Source organism: Rhinichthys klamathensis, unplaced genomic scaffold (genome assembly GCF_029890125.1).
Source record: "Rhinichthys klamathensis goyatoka isolate OS25496 unplaced genomic scaffold, OSU_Roscu_1.1 h1tg000176l_1, whole genome shotgun sequence".
Taxonomy (NCBI): domain Eukaryota; kingdom Metazoa; phylum Chordata; class Actinopteri; order Cypriniformes; family Leuciscidae; genus Rhinichthys; species Rhinichthys klamathensis.
Window position 1 is genome coordinate 1,680,168 of NW_026606705.1, and position 22,333 is coordinate 1,702,500.

Sequence of the window (22,333 nt, forward strand, 5' to 3'; positions counted from 1 at the left end):
TACTTCCACAGCATTTATTAATCTTAGTTAACATTAATTTTAACATACATTAAAATCAAAGGTTGTATTTAACATTAGTTAATGCACTGTGAACTAACATGAACAAACAGTGAACAGCTGTAACTAACATTAACAAAGATTAATAAATACTGTAACAAATGTATTGCTCATTGTTAGTTCATGTTAGTTAATAATACATTAACTACTTAACTAATGAACCTTATTGTAAAGTGTGACCCACAAAATTTAACTAAATTAATCAACTTTATCATGGTATTTTCCCTCGGAGGTTTAATCCATTACAGATTCTGCTGTGAATGACATCAGTGACGTTTTCGTCCAATCAGATGCTCTCTAGAATGAGAAGCTCCTCCCCCTAAACTCCCCCTGCTTCTGACTTTAACATCTAACAGACACTCTTATTGCAGAAGCACTTCTAAAAATGAAAGTGTTAATAAGTTTTAGAAGTGTAAAGCTAAACATTCAGCCCTTGCACAAAATATACATTCGACTGAATAATCAGGGCTCTAAGATTGCTAGAAACCAAAGGCAGATATCTGTGTGAGCGAGGCTGTGAAGTGGCTTTGATCACAGTGAAACTTGAGATGTGAACTAAAGGCTTCGACAGGCTTCCTGAAATCAGGAGTTTCAGGAGTCAGATCCGACTCGATCGGAGACGGTGGGGTAAATGGCAAAGCTGGAGATTCCACACATGTTTTTATTTCGTGCCATGCGTATGAAGCCCTTCTCACCCCACGCCGTCCCCCAGCTGAGAGAGAGAGAGAGAGAGAGAGAGAGAGAGAGAGAGAGAGAGAGAGAGAGAGAGAGAGAGAGAGAGAGAGAGAGAGAGAAAACAAGAGTTATTGGCCTCAAATAATCAAATTTCACATTTACACCACTAGAGGTCACTAGAGCTCAAACTGAAACACTGGGACTTGCAGGTACTGAAGTCTGACATTATTATATAAACAAATATAAAATATTATATTTATAAAAAATAGTAATATTGTCTTTACAATAATTATTAATACTATTATAAAAAATGCTAACATATAATGTTAGAATCACGTTTTAAAACCATGACACAGCCTGTAGTGATGATGAGCTCCTCTGGTGTTTGTGAGTGCGAGCAGAACCTGTTCTTGAGCAGCCAGTAGTCGAGGCCGTTCTCCGACCCGTAACCCACCACCAGAACCGCATGATTGACCAGCCCGCGGCAGTGCGGGTCACTGTAGATGCCTGAACACACACAGATCATCAATGTGTGTGTGTGATGGGTAGGTTTAAGGGTCGGGTTAGTGTGTGTGTGTCTGACTGTGTGTGTGTGATGGGTAGGTTTAGGGCTCGGGTTAGTGTGTGTGTGTGTGTGTGTGTGTGTGTGTGTGATGGGTAGGTTTAGGGCTCGAGTTTGTGTGTGTGTCTGTGTGTGTGATGGGTAGGTTTAGGGGTCGGGTTAGTGTGTGTGTGTCTGTGTGTGTGATGGGTAGGTTTAGGGCTTGGGTTAGTGTGTGTGTGTTTGTGTGTGTGTGTGTGTGTGTGTCTGACTGTGTGTGTGTGATGGGTAGGTTTAGGGCTCGAGTTTGTGTGTGTGTGTGTGTGTGTGTGTGTGATGGGTAGGTTTAGGGGTCGGGTTAGTGTGTGTGTGTGTGTGTGTGTGTCTGACTGTGTGTGTGTGATGGGTAGGTTTAGGGCTCGGGTTAGTGTGTGTGTGTGTGTCTGACTGTGTGTGTGATGGGTAGGTTTAGGGCTCGGGTTAGTGTGTGTGTGTGTGTGATGGGTAGGTTTAGGGGTCGGGTTAGTGTGTGTGTGTGTGTGTGTGTGTCTGACTGTGTGTGTGTGATGGGTAGGTTTAGGGCTCGAGTTTGTGTGTGTGTGTGTGTGTGTGATGGGCAGGTTTAGGGCTCGAGTTTGTGTGTGTGTGTGTGTGTTATGGGTAGGTTTAGGGCTCGGGTTAGTGTGGTTGTGTGTGTGTGTGTGATGGATAAGTTTATGGGTCGGGTTAGTGTGTGTGTGTGTGTGTGTATGTCTGACTGTGTGTGTGTGATAGGTTTAGGGCTCGAGTTTGTGTGTGTGTATGTGTGTGATGGGTAGGTTTAGGGCTCGGGTTAGTGTGGTTGTGTGTGTGTGTGTGATGGGTAAGTTTATGGGTCGGGTTAGTGTGTGTGTATGAGTGTGTGTGTGTGTGTATGTCTCACCTCCTCTGTATCTGTGGAATGAAGCCAGTTTGGCGTTCACACCGACGGACACCGGGCCGATGTTAGCGACGGCAATCTGAAGCGCTGCCTCGTCGTGACGCGGAAGAACCCGGAAACTAGAGCAATATCCAGCTCTCCCCTTCACTGAGTATCGACACACACCCTCCTGTACACACACACACACACACACACACACATCAGCTCTCCCCATCACTGAGTATCGACACACACCCTCCTGTACACACACACACACACACACACACATCAGCTCTCCCCATCACTGAGTATCGACACACACCCTCCTGTACACACACACACACACACACACACATCAGCTCTCCCCATCACTGAGTATCGACACATACCCTCCTGTACACACACACACACACACACACACACACACACACACACACATCAGCTCTCCCCGTCACTGAGTATCGACACACACCCTCCTGTACACACACACACACACACACACACATCAGCTCTCCCCATCACTGAGTATCGACACACATCCTCCTGTACACACACACACACACACACACACACACACATCAGCTCTCCCCATCACTGAGTATCGACACACACCCTCCTGTACACACACACACACACACATCAGCTCTCCCCATCACTGAGTATCGACACACACCCTCCTGTACACACACACACACACACACACACACATCAGCTCTCCCCGTCACTGAGTATCGACACACACCCTCCTGTACACACACACACACACACACACACATCAGCTCTCCCCATCACTGAGTATCGACACACACCCTCCTGTACACACACACACACACACACACACACACACACACACATCAGCTCTCCCCGTCACTGAGTATCGACACACACCCTCCTGTACACACACACACACACACACACACATCAGCTCTCCCCGTCACTGAGTATCGACACACACCCTCCTGTACACACACACACACACACACACACACATCAGCTCTCCCCGTCACTGAGTATCGACACACACCCTCCTGTACACACACACACACACACACACACACACACACACACACACACACACACACACACATCACCACAACATCACACACACACACACACACACACACAAACACCAGCTCTCCCCAGTATCGACACACTCTCCTGAAGTTTCAATCATTTAACAACACACGGTTCTCTGATGATGGTTAATAGTCCCATGACATGCAGCTAAACAAATAAAATATTTGGGATTTTATTTTAATTGTTTGTAATTATTTTTCATTTTAAATAATTTAGGGGTTTATTTTAATTAAAGCTATGTATTTTAATATTACATTTTTAATATTTAATAAAAAAAATCAATAAGTGTCACATATTTTTGTTTTTAAATTATTTATTTAAATTTTTATCATTTCAACAATTTTTAGTGAGTGTTTTAATTTTTTTTATCAGCTTTTCATCAGCCCTCTGCAGTTCCCTCAGGAACCTCCAGGGGTCGCACACCTCCAGCTTGGAGATTCCCTGCTTTATCCCATTCCCCATAAACATTGCTGTAGTGAACGTAAAGGCTCTGGTCTGATTCACATGTGTTTTAGACCTCAGGGAAACTGTGTCCGTCTCATTCTGAAGTACCTTGTGTTCATACGGGTAGAAGGTGTTTGAGTCGATGCCGTTGTTCTGGATGACGTAGAGAAACGCTCGGCTCAGATATCCGCCCTTACAGCCTCGGTTCCCCAAGCTCACACTGCAGTCCAGCAGGTTCTGTGGACTCAACGGAACCAGAGCGCCGGTTCTCCGCTTCATCTGCCCTTCCAGAGCCCCGGCAGCACTGAAGGCCCAGCAGGAGCCGCACCGGCCCTAAACACACACACACACACGTGTTACGCTCATGTGATCATACAAGTGTTACGCTCCTGTGATCACACACGTTACGCTCATGTGATCATACAAGTGTTACGCTCCTGTGATCACACAAGTGTTACGCTCCTGTGATCACACAAGTGTTACGCTCCTGTGATCATACACGTGTTACGCTCATGTGATCATACAAGTGTTACGCTCCTGTGATCACACACGTGTTACGCTCCTGTGATCACACAAGTGTTACGCTCCTGTGATCACACAAGTGTTACGCTCCTGTGATCACACACGTGTTACGCTCCTGTGATCACACAAGTGTTACGCTCCTGTGATCATACACGTGTTACGCTCATGTGATCACACACGTGTTACGCTCCTGTGATCACACACGTGTTACGCTCCTGTGATCACACACGTGTTACGCTCCTGTGATCATACGTGTTACGCTCCTGTGATCATACACGTGTTACGCTCATGTGATCATACAAGTGTTACGCTCCTGTGATCACACACGTGTTACGCTCCTGTGATCACACACGTGTTACGCTCCTGTGATCATACGTGTTACGCTCATGTGATCATACAAGTGTTACGCTCCTGTGATCATACACGTGTTACGCTCATGTGATCATACAAGTGTTACGCTCCTGTGATCATACAAGTGTTACGCTCCTGTGATCAGACACGTGTTACGCTCATGTGATCACACACGTGTTACGCTCCTGTGATCATACACGTGTTACGCTCCTGTGATCACACAAGTGTTACGCTCCTGTGATCATACACGTGTTACGCTCCTGTGATCACACAAGTGTTACGCTCCTGTGATCATACACGTGTTACGCTCATGTGATCACACACGTGTTACGCTCCTGTGATCACACACGTGTTACGCTCCTGTGATCACACACGTGTTACGCTCCTGTGATCATACGTGTTACGCTCCTGTGATCATACACGTGTTACGCTCATGTGATCATACAAGTGTTACGCTCCTGTGATCACACACGTGTTACGCTCCTGTGATCACACACGTGTTACGCTCCTGTGATCATACGTGTTACGCTCATGTGATCATACAAGTGTTACGCTCCTGTGATCATACACGTGTTACGCTCATGTGATCATACAAGTGTTACGCTCCTGTGATCATACAAGTGTTACGCTCCTGTGATCATACAAGTGTTACGCTCCTGTGATCACACACGTGTTACGCTCCTGTGATCATACAAGTGTTACGCTCATGTGATCATACAAGTGTTACGCTCCTGTGATCACACACATGTTACGCTCCTGTGATCACACACGTGTTACGCTCCTGTGATCATACAAGTGTTACGCTCATGTGATCACACACGTGTTACGCTCCTGTGATCATACAAGTGTTACGCTCATGTGATCATACAAGTGTTACGCTCCTGTGATCACACACATGTTACGCTCCTGTGATCATACAAGTGTTACGCTCATGTGATCACACACGTGTTACGCTCCTGTGATCATACAAGTGTTACGCTCCTGTGATCATACAAGTGTTACGCTCCTGTGATCACACACATGTTACGCTCCTGTGATCATACACGTGTTACGCTCATGTGATCATACAAGTGTTACGCTCCTGTGATCATACAAGTGTTACGCTCCTGTGATCACACACATGTTACGCTCCTGTGATCACACACGTGTTACGCTCATGTGATCATACAAGTGTTACGCTCCTGTGATCACACACGTGTTACGCTCCTGTGATCATACAAGTGTTACGCTCCTGTGATCATACAAGTGTTACGCTCCTGTGATCATACAAGTGTTACGCTCCTGTGATCATACAAGTGTTACGCTCCTGTGATCATACAAGTGTTACGCTCCTGTGATCATACAAGTGTTACGCTCCTGTGATCATACAAGTGTTACGCTCCTGTGATCACACACGTGTTACGCTCATGTGATCATACAAGTGTTACGCTCCTGTGATCACACACGTGTTACGCTCCTGTGATCATACAAGTGTTACGCTCCTGTGATCACACACGTTACGCTCCTGTGATCACACACGTGTTACGCTCCTGTGATCACATACATGTTACGCTCCTGTGATCACACAAGTGTTACGCTCCTGTGATCACACAAGTGTTACGCTCCTGTGATCACACACGTGTTACGCTCATGTGATCATACAAGTGTTACGCTCCTGTGATCACACACGTGTTACGCTCATGTGATCATACAAGTGTTACGCTCCTGTGATCACACACATGTTACGCTCCTGTGATCACACACGTGTTACGCTCCTGTGATCACACACGTGTTACGCTCCTGTGATCATACAAGTGTTACGCTCATGTGATCACACACGTGTTACGCTCCTGTGATCACACACGTTACGCTCCTGTGATCACACACGTGTTACGCTCCTGTGATCACACACGTGTTACGCTCCTGTGATCACACACGTGTTACGCTCCTGTGATCACACACATGTTACGCTCCTGTGATCACACACGTGTTACGCTCCTGTGATCACACACGTGTTACGCTCATGTGATCACACAAGTGTTACGCTCATGTGATCATACACGTGTTACGCTCATGTGATCACACACGTGTTACGCTCCTGTGATCATACAAGTGTTACGCTCCTGTGATCAGACACGTGTTACGCTCATGTGATCACACACGTGTTACGCTCCTGTGATCACACACGTGTTACGCTCCTGTGATCACACACATGTTACGCTCCTGTGATCATACAAGTGTTACGCTCCTGTGATCACACACGTGTTACGCTCCTGTGATCACACACGTGTTACGCTCATGTGATCATACAAGTGTTACGCTCATGTGATCATACACGTGTTACGCTCATGTGATCACACACGTGTTACGCTCCTGTGATCATACAAGTGTTACGCTCCTGTGATCAGACACGTGTTACGCTCATGTGATCACACACGTGTTACGCTCCTGTGATCACACACGTGTTACGCTCCTGTGATCATACAAGTGTTACGCTCCTGTGATCATACAAGTGTTACGCTCATGTGATCACACACGTGTTACGCTCCTGTGATCACACACGTGTTACGCTCCTGTGATCACACACGTGTTACGCTCATGTGATCATACAAGTGTTACGCTCCTGTGATCACACACGTGTTACGCTCCTGTGATCACACACGTGTTACGCTCCTGTGATCACACACGTGTTACGCTCATGTGATCATACAAGTGTTACGCTCATGTGATCATACACGTGTTACGCTCATGTGATCACACACGTGTTACGCTCCTGTGATCATACAAGTGTTACGCTCCTGTGATCAGACACGTGTTACGCTCATGTGATCACACACGTGTTACGCTCCTGTGATCACACACGTGTTACGCTCCTGTGATCATACAAGTGTTACGCTCCTGTGATCATACAAGTGTTACGCTCCTGTGATCATACAAGTGTTACGCTCATGTGATCACACACGTGTTACGCTCCTGTGATCACACACGTGTTACGCTCATGTGATCACACAAGTGTTACGCTCCTGTGATCACACACGTGTTACGCTCCTGTGATAACACACGTGTTACGCTCCTGTGATCACACACGTGTTACGCTCATGTGATCACACAAGTGTTACGCTCCTGTGATCACACACGTGTTACGCTCCTGTGATCAAACAAGTGTTACGCTCCTGTGATCACACACGTGTTACGCTCCTGTGATCATACAAGTCTTACGCTCCTGTGATCACACACGTGTTACGCTCCTGTGATCACACACGTGTTACGCTCCTGTGATCATACAAGTGTTACGCTCATGTGATCATACAAGTGTTACGCTCCTGTGATCATACAAGTGTTACGCTCCTGTGATCATACACGTGTTACGCTCCTGTGATCATACAAGTGTTACGCTCATGTGATCATACACGTGTTACGCTCCTGTGATCATACACGTGTTACGCTCCTGTGATCATACAAGTGTTACGCTCATGTGATCATACAAGTGTTACGCTCCTGTGATCATACAAGTGTTACGCTCCTGTGATCATACACGTGTTACGCTCCTGTGATCATACAAGTGTTACGCTCATGTGATCATACACGTGTTACGCTCCTGTGATCACACACGTGTTACGCTCCTGTGATCACATACGTGTTACATTCCTGTGATCACACACGTGTTACGCTCCTGTGATCACACACGTGTTACGCTCCTGTGATCACACACGTGTTACGCTCCTGTGATCACACACGTGTTACGCTCCTGTGATCAGATACGTGTTACGCTCCTGTGATCATACAAGTGTTACGCTCCTGTGATCACACAAGTGTTACGCTCCTGTGATCACACAAGTGTTACGCTCATGTGATCATACAAGTGTTACGCTCCTGTGATCACACAAGTGTTACGCTCCTGTGATCACACAAGTGTTACGCTCCTGTGATCATACAAGTGTTACGCTCCTGTGATCACACAAGTGTTACGCTCCTGTGATCACACAAGTGTTACGCTCCTGTGATCATACAAGTGTTACGCTCCTGTGATCATACAAGTGTTATGCTCCTGTGATCATACACGTGTTACGCTCCTGTGATCATACAAGTGTTACGCTCATGTGATCACACACGTGTTACGCTCCTGTGATCATACAAGTGTTACGCTCCTGTGATCATACAGGTGTTACGCTCCTGTGATCATACAAGTGTTATGCTCCTGTGATCATACACGTGTTACGCTCATGTGATCATACAAGTGTTACGCTCCTGTGATCACACACGTGTTACGCTCATGTGATCACACACGTGTTACGCTCCTGTGATCACACACATGTTACGCTCCTGTGATCACACACGTGTTACGCTCCTGTGATCACACACGTGTTACGCTCCTGTGATCATACAAGTGTTACGCTCCTGTGATCATACAAGTGTTACGCTCCTGTGATCACACACGTGTTACGCTCATGTGATCATACAAGTGTTACGCTCCTGTGATCACACACGTGTTACGCTCATGTGATCACACACGTGTTACGCTCCTGTGATCACACACGTGTTACGCTCCTGTGATCACACACGTGTTACGCTCATGTGATCACACAAGTGTTACGCTCCTGTGATCACACACGTGTTACGCTCCTGTGATCATACAAGTGTTACGCTCCTGTGATCACACACGTGTTACGCTCCTGTGATCACACAAGTGTTTTACGCTCCTGTGATCACACAAGTGTTACGCTCCTGTGATCACACACGTGTTACGCTCCTATGATCACACACGTGTTACGCTCCTGTGATCACACACGTGTTACGCTCATGTGATCACACACGTGTTACGCTCATGTGATCATACAAGTGTTACGCTCCTGTGATCACACACGTGTTACGCTCCTGTGATCATACAAGTGTTACGCTCCTGTGATCACACACGTGTTACGCTCATGTGATCATACAAGTGTTACGCTCCTGTGATCACACACGTGTTACGCTCATGTGATCACACACGTGTTACGCTCCTGTGATCATACAAGTGTTACGCTCCTGTGATCATACAAGTGTTACGCTCCTGTGATCACACACATGTTACGCTCCTGTGATCACACACGTGTTACGCTCCTGTGATCACACACGTGTTACGCTCATGTGATCATACAAGTGTTACGCTCCTGTGATCACACACGTGTTGCGCTCCTGTGATCACACACGTGTTACGCTCATGTGATCATACAAGTGTTACGCTCATGTGATCATACACGTGTTACGCTCCTGTGATCATACAAGTGTTACGCTCCTGTGATCATACAAGTGTTACGCTCATGTGATCATACAAGTGTTACGCTCCTGTGATCAGACACGTGTTACGCTCATGTGATCACACACGTGTTACGCTCCTGTGATCACACACGTGTTACGCTCCTGTGATCATGCAAGTGTTACGCTCCTGTGATCATACAAGTGTTACGCTCATGTGATCACACACGTGTTACGCTCCTGTGATCACACACGTGTTACGCTCATGTGATCACACAAGTGTTACGCTCCTGTGATCACACACGTGTTACGCTCCTGTGATCACACACGTGTTACGCTCCTGTGATCACACACGTGTTACGCTCATGTGATCACACAAGTGTTACGCTCCTGTGATCACACACGTGTTACGCTCCTGTGATCATACAAGTGTTACGCTCCTGTGATCACACACGTGTTACGCTCCTGTGATCATACAAGTGTTACGCTCCTGATCACACACGTGTTACGCTCCTGTGATCATACAAGTGTTACGCTCCTGTGATCATACACGTGTTACGCTCCTGTGATCATACAAGTGTTACGCTCCTGTGATCATACAAGTGTTACGCTCCTGTGATCATACAAGTGTTACGCTCCTGATCAGACACGTGTTACGCTCCTGTGATCGCACACACACACACACACACACACCTGGTTCTGGACGGGACTGACCATCCCGTGCTCCGTCCAGTTGACTCTGGGTGGGACGGGCCGGTGATCGTGTGACAGAGGTCTGAACGTCACGTTGACTTCGGGAAGATCTTCCTCCAATAAACCGTTCATCAGAGGATTGACTTCATCTGCATTCTGAACACACACACACACACACACACACACCGTTCATGTGACCTTTGACCTGCACTGACATAAAGAAAGGGCTTTTCTTTTCTAAAAAAATTATCAAAATGAAGTGAATTTATGCTTCATAAAATGAGAAAAAAATATTTTTAATTATTTATTTTAATTATTAAGGTTGATTTTCTTTAAAAAAAATGATATTCTTTCTCGTTGTATTAATATAATAAACACAAGCTCACTTCATTTTGATCAATTTGACTTCTAATGTAATTTATGAATGTTTAGAAATTTATTGTAATTTAAAATTACATTTTAATGATTTAATTCATTTAAATCAGTTTCATTTTGATTGTTTATATTTTAATATGGCTTGAATTTGGCATTTTTATGTTTTTTTTATGCAGATTGTTTTTACTTTAAATTATTTATTTTAAATGTATATTTTATTAATGTGTGTGTGTGATAAAGCACCATGTCGCTGAGCTGGTTCAGTCCCAGTGTGTGTGTGTGTGTGTGTGTGTGTGTGTGTGTGTGTGTGTGTGTGTGTGTGTGTGTGTGTGATAAAGCACCATGTCGCTGAGCTGGTTCAGTCCCAGTGTGTGTGTGTGTGTGTGTGTGTGTGTGTGTGTGTGTGTGTGTGTGTGTGTGTGTGTGTGTGTGTGTGTGTGTGTGTGTGTGTGTGTGATAAAGCACCATGTCGCTGAGCTGGTTCAGTCCCAGTGTATGTGTGTGTGTGTGTGTGTGTGTGTTAAAGCACCATGTCGCTGAGCTGGTTAAGTCCCAGTGTGTGTGTGTGTGTTAAAGCACCATGTCGCTGAGCTGGTTCAGTCCCAGTGTGTGTGTGTGTGTTAAAGCACCATGTCGCTGAGCTGGTTCAGTCCCAGTGTGTGTGTGTGTGTTAAAGCACCATGTCGCTGAGCTGGTTCAGTCCCAGTGTGTGTGTGTGTGTGTGTGTGTGTGTGTTAAAGCACCATGTCGCTGAGCTGGTTCAGTCCCAGTGTGTGTGTGTGTGTTAAAGCACCATGTCGCTCAGCTGGTTCAGTCCCAGTGTGTATGTGTGCAGACCGACGGCCGTCTCCTCGTTGTGTTTGAGGATCTCCAACAGATTCTGCTCCCAGACGGCTCTCCTGTGGCGCTCCTCTCTCTGCAACACACACACGCACACACACACACACACGCACACACACAAACACACTACATGATTCCTGTCTGTATAGTGTGCACTAGACACGACACACACTGCATGATTCCTCACTGTATAGTGTGCATTAGACACGACACACACTGCATGATTCCTCACTGTATAGTGTGCACTAGACACAACACACACTACATGTTTCCTCACTGTATAGTGTGCACTAGACAGAACACATACTACATGATTCCTCACTGTATACTGTGCACTAGACACAACACACACTACATGTTTCCTCACTGTATAGTGTGCACTAGACAGAACACATACTACATGATTCCTCACTGTATACTGTGCACTAGACACAACACACACTACATGTTTCCTCACTGTATAGTGTGCACTAGACACAACACACACTACATGTTTCCTCACTGTATAGTGTGCACTAGACACGACACACACTACATGATTCCTCACTGTATACTGTGCACTAGACACAACACACACTACATGTTTCCTCACTGTATAGTGTGCACTAGACACGACACACACTACATTATTCCTCACTGTATAGTGTGCAGTAGACACGACACACACTACATGTTTCCTCACTGTATACTGTGCACTAGACTCGACACACACTACATGTTTCCTCACTGTATACTGTGCACTAGACTCGACACACACTACATGTTTCCTCACTGTATACTGTGCACTAGACACAACACACACTACATGTTTCCTCACTGTATACTGTGCACTAGACTCGACACACACTACATGTTTCCTCACTGTATAGTGTGCACTAGACACGACACACACTACATGATTCCTCACTGTATACTGTGCACTAGACACAACACACACTACATGTTTCCTCACTGTATAGTGTGCACTAGACACAACACACACTACATGTTTCCTCACTGTATAGTGTGCACTAGACACGACACACACTACATGATTCCTCACTGTATACTGTGCACTAGACACAACACACACTACATGTTTCCTCACTGTATAGTGTGCACTAGACACGACACACACTACATTATTCCTCACTGTATAGTGTGCAGTAGACACGACACACACTACATGTTTCCTCACTGTATACTGTGCACTAGACTCGACACACACTACATGTTTCCTCACTGTATACTGTGCACTAGACTCGACACACACTACATGTTTCCTCACTGTATACTGTGCACTAGACACAACACACACTACATGTTTCCTCACTGTATACTGTGCACTAGACTCGACACACACTACATGTTTCCTCACTGTATACTGTGCACTAGACACAACACACACTACATGATTCCTCACTGTATACTGTGCACTAGACACAACACACACTACATGTTTCCTCACTGTATAGTGTGCACTAGACACAACACACACTACATGTTTCCTCACTGTATAGTGTGCACTAGACACGACACACACTACATGATTCCTCACTGTATACTGTGCACTAGACACAACACACACTACATGTTTCCTCACTGTATAGTGTGCACTAGACACGACACACACTACATTATTCCTCACTGTATAGTGTGCAGTAGACACGACACACACTACATGTTTCCTCACTGTATACTGTGCACTAGACTCGACACACACTACATGTTTCCTCACTGTATACTGTGCACTAGACACAACACACACTACATGATTCCTCACTGTATAGTGTGCACTAGACACAACACACACTACATGTTTCCTCACTGTATAGTGTGCACTAGACACAACACACACTACATGATTCCTCACTGTATAGTGTGCACTAGACACGACACACACTACATGATTCCTCACTGTATACTGTGCACTAGACAGAACACACACTACATGATTCCTCACTGTATAGTGTGCACTAGACACAACACACACTACATGTTTCCTCACTGTATACTGTGCACTAGACACAACACACACTACATGATTCTAGTGTGCACTAGACACAACACACACTACATGTTTCCTCACTGTATAGTGTGCACTAGACACAACACACACTACATGTTTCCTCACTGTATAGTGTGCACTAGACACAACACACACTACATGTTTCCTCACTGTATAGTGTGCACTAGAGACAACACACACTACATGTTTCCTCACTGTATAGTGTGCACTAGACACAACACACACTACACGATTCCTCACTGTATACTGTGCACTAGACACAACACACACTACATGTTTCCTCACTGTATTGTGTGCACTAGACACACACTACATGATTCCTCACTGTATAGTGTGCACTAGACACAACACACACTACATGTTTCCTCACTGTATACTGTGCACTAGACACGACACACACTACATGTTTCCTCACTGTATAGTGTGCACTAGACACGACACACACTACATTATTCCTCACTGTATAGTGTGCACTAGACACGACACACATTACATGTTTCCTCACTGTATACTGTCCACTAGACACGACACACACTACATGTTTCCTCACTGTATAGTGTGCACTAGAAACGACACACACTACATGTTTCCTCACTGTATAGTGTGCACTAGACACAACACACACTACATGATTCCTCACTGTATAGTGTGCACTAGACACAACACACACTACATGATTCCTCACTGTATACTGTGCACTAGACACAACACATACTACATGTTTCCTCACTGTATAGTGTGCACTAGACACAACACACACTACATGTTTCCTCACTGTATAGTGTGCACTAGACACGACACACACTACATGTTTCCTCACTGTATACTGTGCACTAGACACGACACACACTACATGATTACTTACTGTATAGTGTGCACTAGACACGACACACACTACATGTTTCCTCACTGTATACTGTGCACTAGACACGACACACACTACATGATTACTCACTGTATAGTGTGCACTAGACACAACACACACTACATGTTTCCTCACTGTATAGTGTGCACTAGACAGAACACATACTACATGATTCCTCACTGTATAGTGTGCACTAGACACAACACACACTACATGATTCCTCACTGTATACTGTGCACTAGACACAACACACACTACATGATTCCTCACTGTATAGTGTGCACTAGACAGAAGACACACTACATGTTTCCTCACTGTATAGTGTGCACTAGACACGACACACACTACATGATTACTCACTGTATAGTGTGCACTAGACACAACACACACTACATGTTTCCTCACTGTATACTGTGCACTAGACACGACACACACTACATGATTACTCACTGTATAGTGTGCACTAGACACAACACACACTACATGTTTCCTCACTGTATAGTGTGCACTAGACAGAACACATACTACATGATTCCTCACTGTATAGTGTGCACTAGACACAACACACACTACATGATTCCTCACTGTATACTGTGCACTAGACACAACACACACTACATGATTCCTCACTGTATACTGTGCACTAGACACAACACACACTACACGATTCCTCACTGTATACTGTGCACTAGACACAACACACACTACATGATTCCTCACTGTATACTGTGCACTAGACACAACACACACTACATGATTCCTCACTGTATACTGTGCACTAGACACAACACACACTACATGATTCCTCACTGTATAGTGTGCACTAGACAGAACACACACTACATGTTTCCTCACTGTATAGTGTGCACTAGACAGAACACACACTACATGTTTCCTCACTGTATAGTGTGCACTAGACACAACACACACTACATGATTCCTCACTGTATAGTGTGCACTAGACACAACACACACTACATGATTCCTCACTGTATAGTGTGCACTAGACAGAACACACACTACATGTTTCCTCACTGTATAGTGTGCACTAGACAGAACACACACTACATGTTTCCTCACTGTATAGTGTGCACTAGACAGAACACACACTACATGTTTCCTCACTGTATAGTGTGCACTAGACACAACACACACTACATGATTCCTCACTGTATAGTGTGCACTAGACACGACACACACTACATGATTCCTCACTGTATAGTGTGCACTAGACAGAACACACACTACATGTTTCCTCACTGTATAGTGTGCACTAGACAGAACACACACTGCATGATTCCTCACTGTATAGTGTGCACTAGACACAACACACACTACATGATTCCTCACTGTATACTGTGCACTAGACACAACACACACTACATGATTCCTCACTGTATACTGTGCACTAGACACAACACACACTACATGATTCCTCACTGTATAGTGTGCACTAGACAGAACACACACTACATGTTTCCTCACTGTATAGTGTGCACTAGACAGAACACACACTACATGTTTCCTCACTGTATAGTGTGCACTAGACACGACACACACTACATGTTTCCTCACTGTATAGTGTGCACTAGACACGACACACACTACATGTTTCCTCACTGTATAGTGTGCACTAGACACAACACACACTACATGTTTCCTCACTGTATAGTGTGCACTAGACACAACACACACTACATGATTCCTCACTGTATAGTGTGCACTAGACACAACACACACTACATGTTTCCTCACTGTATAGTGTGCACTAGACACAACACACACTACATGTTTCCTCACTGTATAGTGTGCACTAGACACAACACACACTACATGTTTCCTCACTGTATAGTGTGCACTAGACACGACACACACTACATGTTTCCTCACTGTATAGTGTGCACTAGACACAACACACACTACATGTTTCCTCACTGTATAGTGTGCACTAGACACAACACACACTACATGATTCCTCACTGTATAGTGTGCACTAGACACAACACACACTACATGTTTCCTCACTGTATAGTGTGCACTAGACACAACACACACTACATGTTTCCTCACTGTATAGTGTGCACTAGACACAACACACACTACATGTTTCCTCACTGTATAGTGTGCACTAGACACGACACACACTACATGTTTCCTCACTGTATAGTGTGCACTAGACACGACACACACTACATGATTCCTCACTGTATAGTGTGCACTAGACACGACACACAGTACATGATTACTCACTGTATAGTGTGCACTAGACACGACACACACTACATGATTACTCACTGTATAGTGTGCACTAGACACGACACAGGACAGCTTGGGTTTACTCGGTCAGATTAGTGTTGTCCAATCACAGTCCTGCTTGGCTGCCGTTATTTAATCATTTTACGCTCACTTGAGCTGATTGTGTCTCGATCGAGGCTCAGTCCTGCAGTGTGTGTGTGTGTGTGTGTGTTTGTGATTGTGTCTCGATCGAGGCTCGGATTTAAACAATGTGATTGATGACATTATAGTGTCAGTGAAGAGCTCAGGTGTCGAACATCACAAACCTCATTCTGCTGATCTCAGTTCAGTGGGTCAAACAGAGCAGAGAGAGAGAGTGTGTGTGTGTGTGTGTGTGTGTACTCACTGTGTTTCTGTAGCTCTTATTGTGTTGAGATTTCCAGGCCATCCACTGATCCGTCAGACGACTGATCTCAGAACAGACCAGAGTCACACACAGAAGAACCAGAACAATCCTGATGATCAGCATACCTGCACACACACACACGCACACGCACACGCGCACACACACACACACACACACGCACACACACACACAGTTCTGTGTTTATGATGTCATCTGACTGTGAAACTGAAGTCTGTTACCCATAACCCGGTGTTACTGCATCATAAACGCTTTATGTTAATCATTTGTCATTTATTAGCATCTGCTAACAAATTACAGTAATTAAAATCAAGTTATTAAATAAAAATACATAATAATCATATATATATATAATTAATATTATACTTTAAATAGTATATAATATTCTATTTTTATTTAATATCATTTTAAATATTATATTCAAAAATGAAAAATAAGAGACTCAGAAACTGCTAGTAAATTTCACAATTAATTATAAAGAAATAGTAAATAACATTAAATTAAACGTGAAATTTTGAAGTCGAAAGACTGAACTGGTATTTTCTTGTAAAACATTCTCCAGTTACAACTTTACCAAATCATTTTCTACCCTGTACTACGGTATTTTTGCCAGAAAACCGTATTTCTGAAACATCTGATTGACGAAGATGTGTTTTTGGGGTGTTTTCTCGACTAGATATTAAAAAGAAATGTCTTTAACCCAGCTAAAAAAAAAAAAAAAAAAAATGTTTTCATTAAGTTATGAAAACATTATTTCTGAATGTTCTCTGAACGGGCAGCACTTTATTCTACTGTCCTGTTCTGCATTTATGAACTTGTACTTATTTTATCAATAGTAATAACTGTGTAATAACTAATAATCCTGGACCTGTATTCCCTCATATTCCCAGTACTGTAAGTACACACACACACTCTTCATAACATCCAGCTTTCTAAACGTTTCTCTGGGTTATGTGAACGCTAAGGGAACACTCCATCGTATCGTTCTTCAATCATTATGGAACGTTACTTTTGAATCTGAACGTTCTGGAACAAGTAACATTTAAAAAACATTCGTCGAACATCCAAATAAAACATTTCAGAGAAAACGCTCATAATAATGTTTTTGTTCTAACGTTTTGAGAACATTATGAAAGAGCAGATAACTGAATGAACGGGGAGAGAATGTTCCCTGTTTGCTATGGTGATGTTTATGATTTAGAATGTATGTAAAAACAAACTTTTTTTTTTACCAGATGTTTGTACAGTAAACACAGTGTTTTATGAAGCGCTATAGATATAGATATAGATATAGATATAGATATAGATATAGATATACTATATAGATATAGTAAACGAGATGCAGGATCTTACCAGCGTCTGAGAGAGAAGAGATAAACACACACTTTCTGCCCTCACTTTAACAGCTTCTGAAAGAGGAAGTCACATCATTATCTCCACACACATACACACACACACACACATACACACACACTCCGCTTCTGTTTGTGTTCTCTCGTCTCCAGCACGACTCTGTCTGATTCTGTCTGTCATGTGAACTCCATTATCAGTGTGTGTTTCTCATCGCCTGATGTTTGAGTTCTGGTGAGTTCAGGGATCAGACCTCTGGAACTATTCAAGTGTGTGTGTGTGTGTGTGTGTGTAAGTAAGTAAGTAAGCTTTATGTATATAGCACCTTTCACAGATAAAATCACAAAGTGCTTGTGCTTGTGTGTGTGTGTGTGATGTTCAGACGTTTGACACCCGCAGGAGGGTGTGTAACTCTGAGACAGCAGAGCTGATGCTGACGGGTGTGTTACTGACGCTGCACATGTCATGTGTGTTATTGTAAAACACACACACACACACACACACACACACACACACACACACAATGGACTGATGTAAAAACTATCATAGCAACTTGACAAGAAAGCACATAAAATGACAATTTGTAAAATGACTCATATGTAGAGTTTAAGTGTAAAACATTCAAACACTGATCATCTAAAGCAAACACTGATCACCATAATGGCGACTCGAAACGAAAAATTCCAGTAGCACCTCATTGCAGTACACGAGATCCAGGGGGCGGAGTTGGATCCAGATCTAAGGGGTGGTGATGGGTAGGATTAGGGGTGGGGTTAGGGATCAGGGGGCGGAGATGGGTAGGATTAGGGGTGGGGTTAGGGATCAAGGGGCGGAGATGGGTAGGATTAGGGGTGGGGTTAGGGATCAGGGGGCGGAGATGGGTAGGTTTAGGTATATGTAAGGTGGGAGGAGTTGGATCTGAATCTAACTCCTCCCCCTGGATTTCGTGTTCTGCAGTGAGGACCATCTCAAAAATTCCATAAAACATTTCCGTCTGTTCTTTTTTTTCTTTTTTCTCTTTCCTTCAATGATTCTTCTTATTAACATTAGGTGTCACCACTAATGGCCAATCATCACTTAATTAAACACTTAATTATCTCATTAACTTCAGTGTTAATTTTGAACACCCTGTAGTTGGACCTACATGTACACCGAGGAGTGTTAATTTAACACTGTACATGTGAAATAATATAACACTTGTTTCAGGACAACCCGATTTGGGTTGTTTTAGCCCAAGGGCTGGGTGAATATGCCTGAACACATGTTGTGCTAATTTTACCCAGTAAATCGGTTTGTTTATTTAATCCCTGATATTTGTTTGTTGTTTAATTCATTTTTTAATGTTAATGCTCGCTTACTATTATTATAAGCAAATATATGCAAGTGCGAGTAAGCTTACAAAATAATCTAATTAGATAGCCTATACATCCACAAAACACAAATAAATAAAATAAAATACAAATAATATAGGAAAAATAAAAAATGCATGGCTACAGACTGCTTAGATTTTCACTTTAATTCCAGCAGTCAGAACATATTTACACTAAGCTTACTTTCTCTTCTTCCCTTTTCGGCTCCCGAAATATAGCCTACCGTTTGGATGTAATTTCTACTACAACTTTACTTTAATCTCCGTATTGTTATTTAGTTTCATTGAATTAAAAACAACATTGATGTGTTGCGAGACGACTTGTTATTATGAGCGACTGGAGAACTGAGGCAAATCCAGATGAGTCGCTATTACCGTAGAGATTAGAATAATTGGGTCCTGTCATGAATTATGTGGCTGTTGTTCCTTTTTTTGGCCATGTGAGGTCCTCAGTGTTCTTTTGCTGTTGTTTTATGCCTGCCACGTGTTCTCATTATTGATTAATTAGTTTCACCTGAACCTTGTTAAGTTGCCTATTTAAAACCCCTGTTGTCTTGAGTTCTTTGCTCAGTCTTGAGTTGACTATACCTTTCCGGGAGTTATTTTTCCAGTGTATTTTTGTTTGTTACCGACCTGTTCATGCCTGTTTTTTGGATTATGAGGTTGCCTCCTGTTTTTGGATTATTCAATGATTTTGACTAAAATAGTGGACTCTGACCTTTGCCTGGATTATACTTTTTGTTTTTGCCATTCCTTGTTGGATTCTTTTGCCCTGCTTTTCAAGTAAAGCCCTTGAACTGAGTTCTTGTCTCTGCCTCTGCATTTTGAGTCTAATACACCACATTGTGGCACTGAGGTAGTGCTTTGCCCTGCTACGCAGGAGACCCGGGTTCGATTCCCAGTCGGACAGAACAGCAAGACTGAGCCATGGAAGAAGACTCAGCAGAGACGCAGCAGAGACCTTCTCCCGGTCTTCCATCATTGGAACAGATGTATGCAGCGGTGGTCAGTCATGATGCTACAGTACTTCACCATGAGCAGCGACTGCGGACTCATGAGAGTGCCTTTAGCCGCCATGAACAACTTCTCCATGACATCCACCAGACTCTGACCACCTTAGTTAATCGTCCTTCTCCACCTCCAGCCCCAGCCCCAGCTCCTTCTGTGCCTCCAGTTCCACCCGCTCCAGTTCAGCCTGCCTGAGGTTCTGAACGGGAGTTGCTGTTATGTCCGACTGGGAATCGAACCCAGGTCTCCTGCGTAGCAGGGCAAAGCACTACTTCAGTGCCACAATGTGGTGTATTAGACTCAAAATGCAGAGGCAATGGCAAAAACAAAAAGTACAATCCAGGCAAAAATCAGAGTCCACTATCTTAGTCAAAATCATTGAATAATCCAAAAACAGGAGGCAACCTTATAATCCAAAAAACAGGCATGAACAGGTCGGTAACAAACAAAAATACACTGGAAAAATAACTCCCGGAAAGGTATAGTCAACTCAAGACTGAGCAAAGAACTCAAGACAACAGGGGTTTTAAAAATGCAACTTAACAAGGTTCAGGTGAAACTAATTAATCAATAATGAGAACATGTGGCAGGCATAAAACAACAACAAAAGAACACTGAGGACCTCACATGGCCAAAAAAAGGAACAACAGCCACATAATTCATGACAGGACCCCTGTCCTGATAGATAGACCTACTTCTAACCTCACCCTAACCCTAACCTCCTGCAGCTTCAGGAACAGCGCTTTCAGCTGCAGACTCAGGGACAGCGCTTACTGTTGCAAGCTCAGGAACCGCGCTCGCGGCTGCAGAGTCAGGAGATGGCGATGGGAAACAGGAAGCTCCCTTCCTTCTCCTCTTTCTCTTTGGCCGCGGGGCAATGGTCACAGCGGGGCTCGCGATCGGCTGGCCGGGCTCAATGGGGGACGAAACAGGAACAGAGAAGACCACCTCTGGTTGGGTGAGCTCAGATGACGATGACTCCGAGGGGGAATCCCAAGAAACCCGTCTCCCTCGTTTACCACGGAGGTCAGCGGGTGTGGAAGATGCCTCTGGAGTCGAAACAAGGGGACTCTGGTCTCCCAGCGTCACGACGCCAATCATACGACCCTCCGGGATGACAGGAAGACAGGCAGACGAAAACCTTGAGGAACCCATTGACTCTCTCCGAGACAAGCAATCCACCACTGCTCGAAATGGGCGAAGAGTAAGCGACTCCCGTTCAGACAGAGGAGGTGGAGAGTTGAGACCGGCAATGAAGTAGCGAGAAACCAGGACCTCAGGCAGGAAGAATCTCTTCTCTTCTACGACTTGTGCATTCCTCTTCAGGGACAACTCACCCTGGGGAGGGAATGGAAGTCTTCCAGCTCTACTTTCAGCGATGGCCGAC

At 44.2% G+C, this 22,333-nt stretch overlaps 1 protein-coding gene across 1 annotated transcript in view; it reads right to left on the reverse strand.

The window, feature by feature from the left end:
• Positions 1-648: 648 nt before the first annotated feature.
• The window catches only part of ctss1 (cathepsin S, ortholog 1), a 23,602-nt gene continuing 1,917 nt past the window's right edge, over positions 649-22,333 (reverse strand). Inside the window, exons 2-8 of the mRNA XM_056260262.1 lie at positions 17,202-17,326; positions 11,641-11,763; positions 10,473-10,628; positions 3,801-4,025; positions 2,196-2,361; positions 1,137-1,239; positions 649-769 (exon numbers count right to left, since the gene is read on the reverse strand). Of these exons, the coding sequence (XP_056116237.1) occupies positions 649-769; positions 1,137-1,239; positions 2,196-2,361; positions 3,801-4,025; positions 10,473-10,628; positions 11,641-11,763; positions 17,202-17,324 (1,017 nt within the window). The 5' untranslated portion in view covers positions 17,325-17,326. The remainder of the gene's footprint in view (positions 770-1,136; positions 1,240-2,195; positions 2,362-3,800; positions 4,026-10,472; positions 10,629-11,640; positions 11,764-17,201; positions 17,327-22,333) is intronic.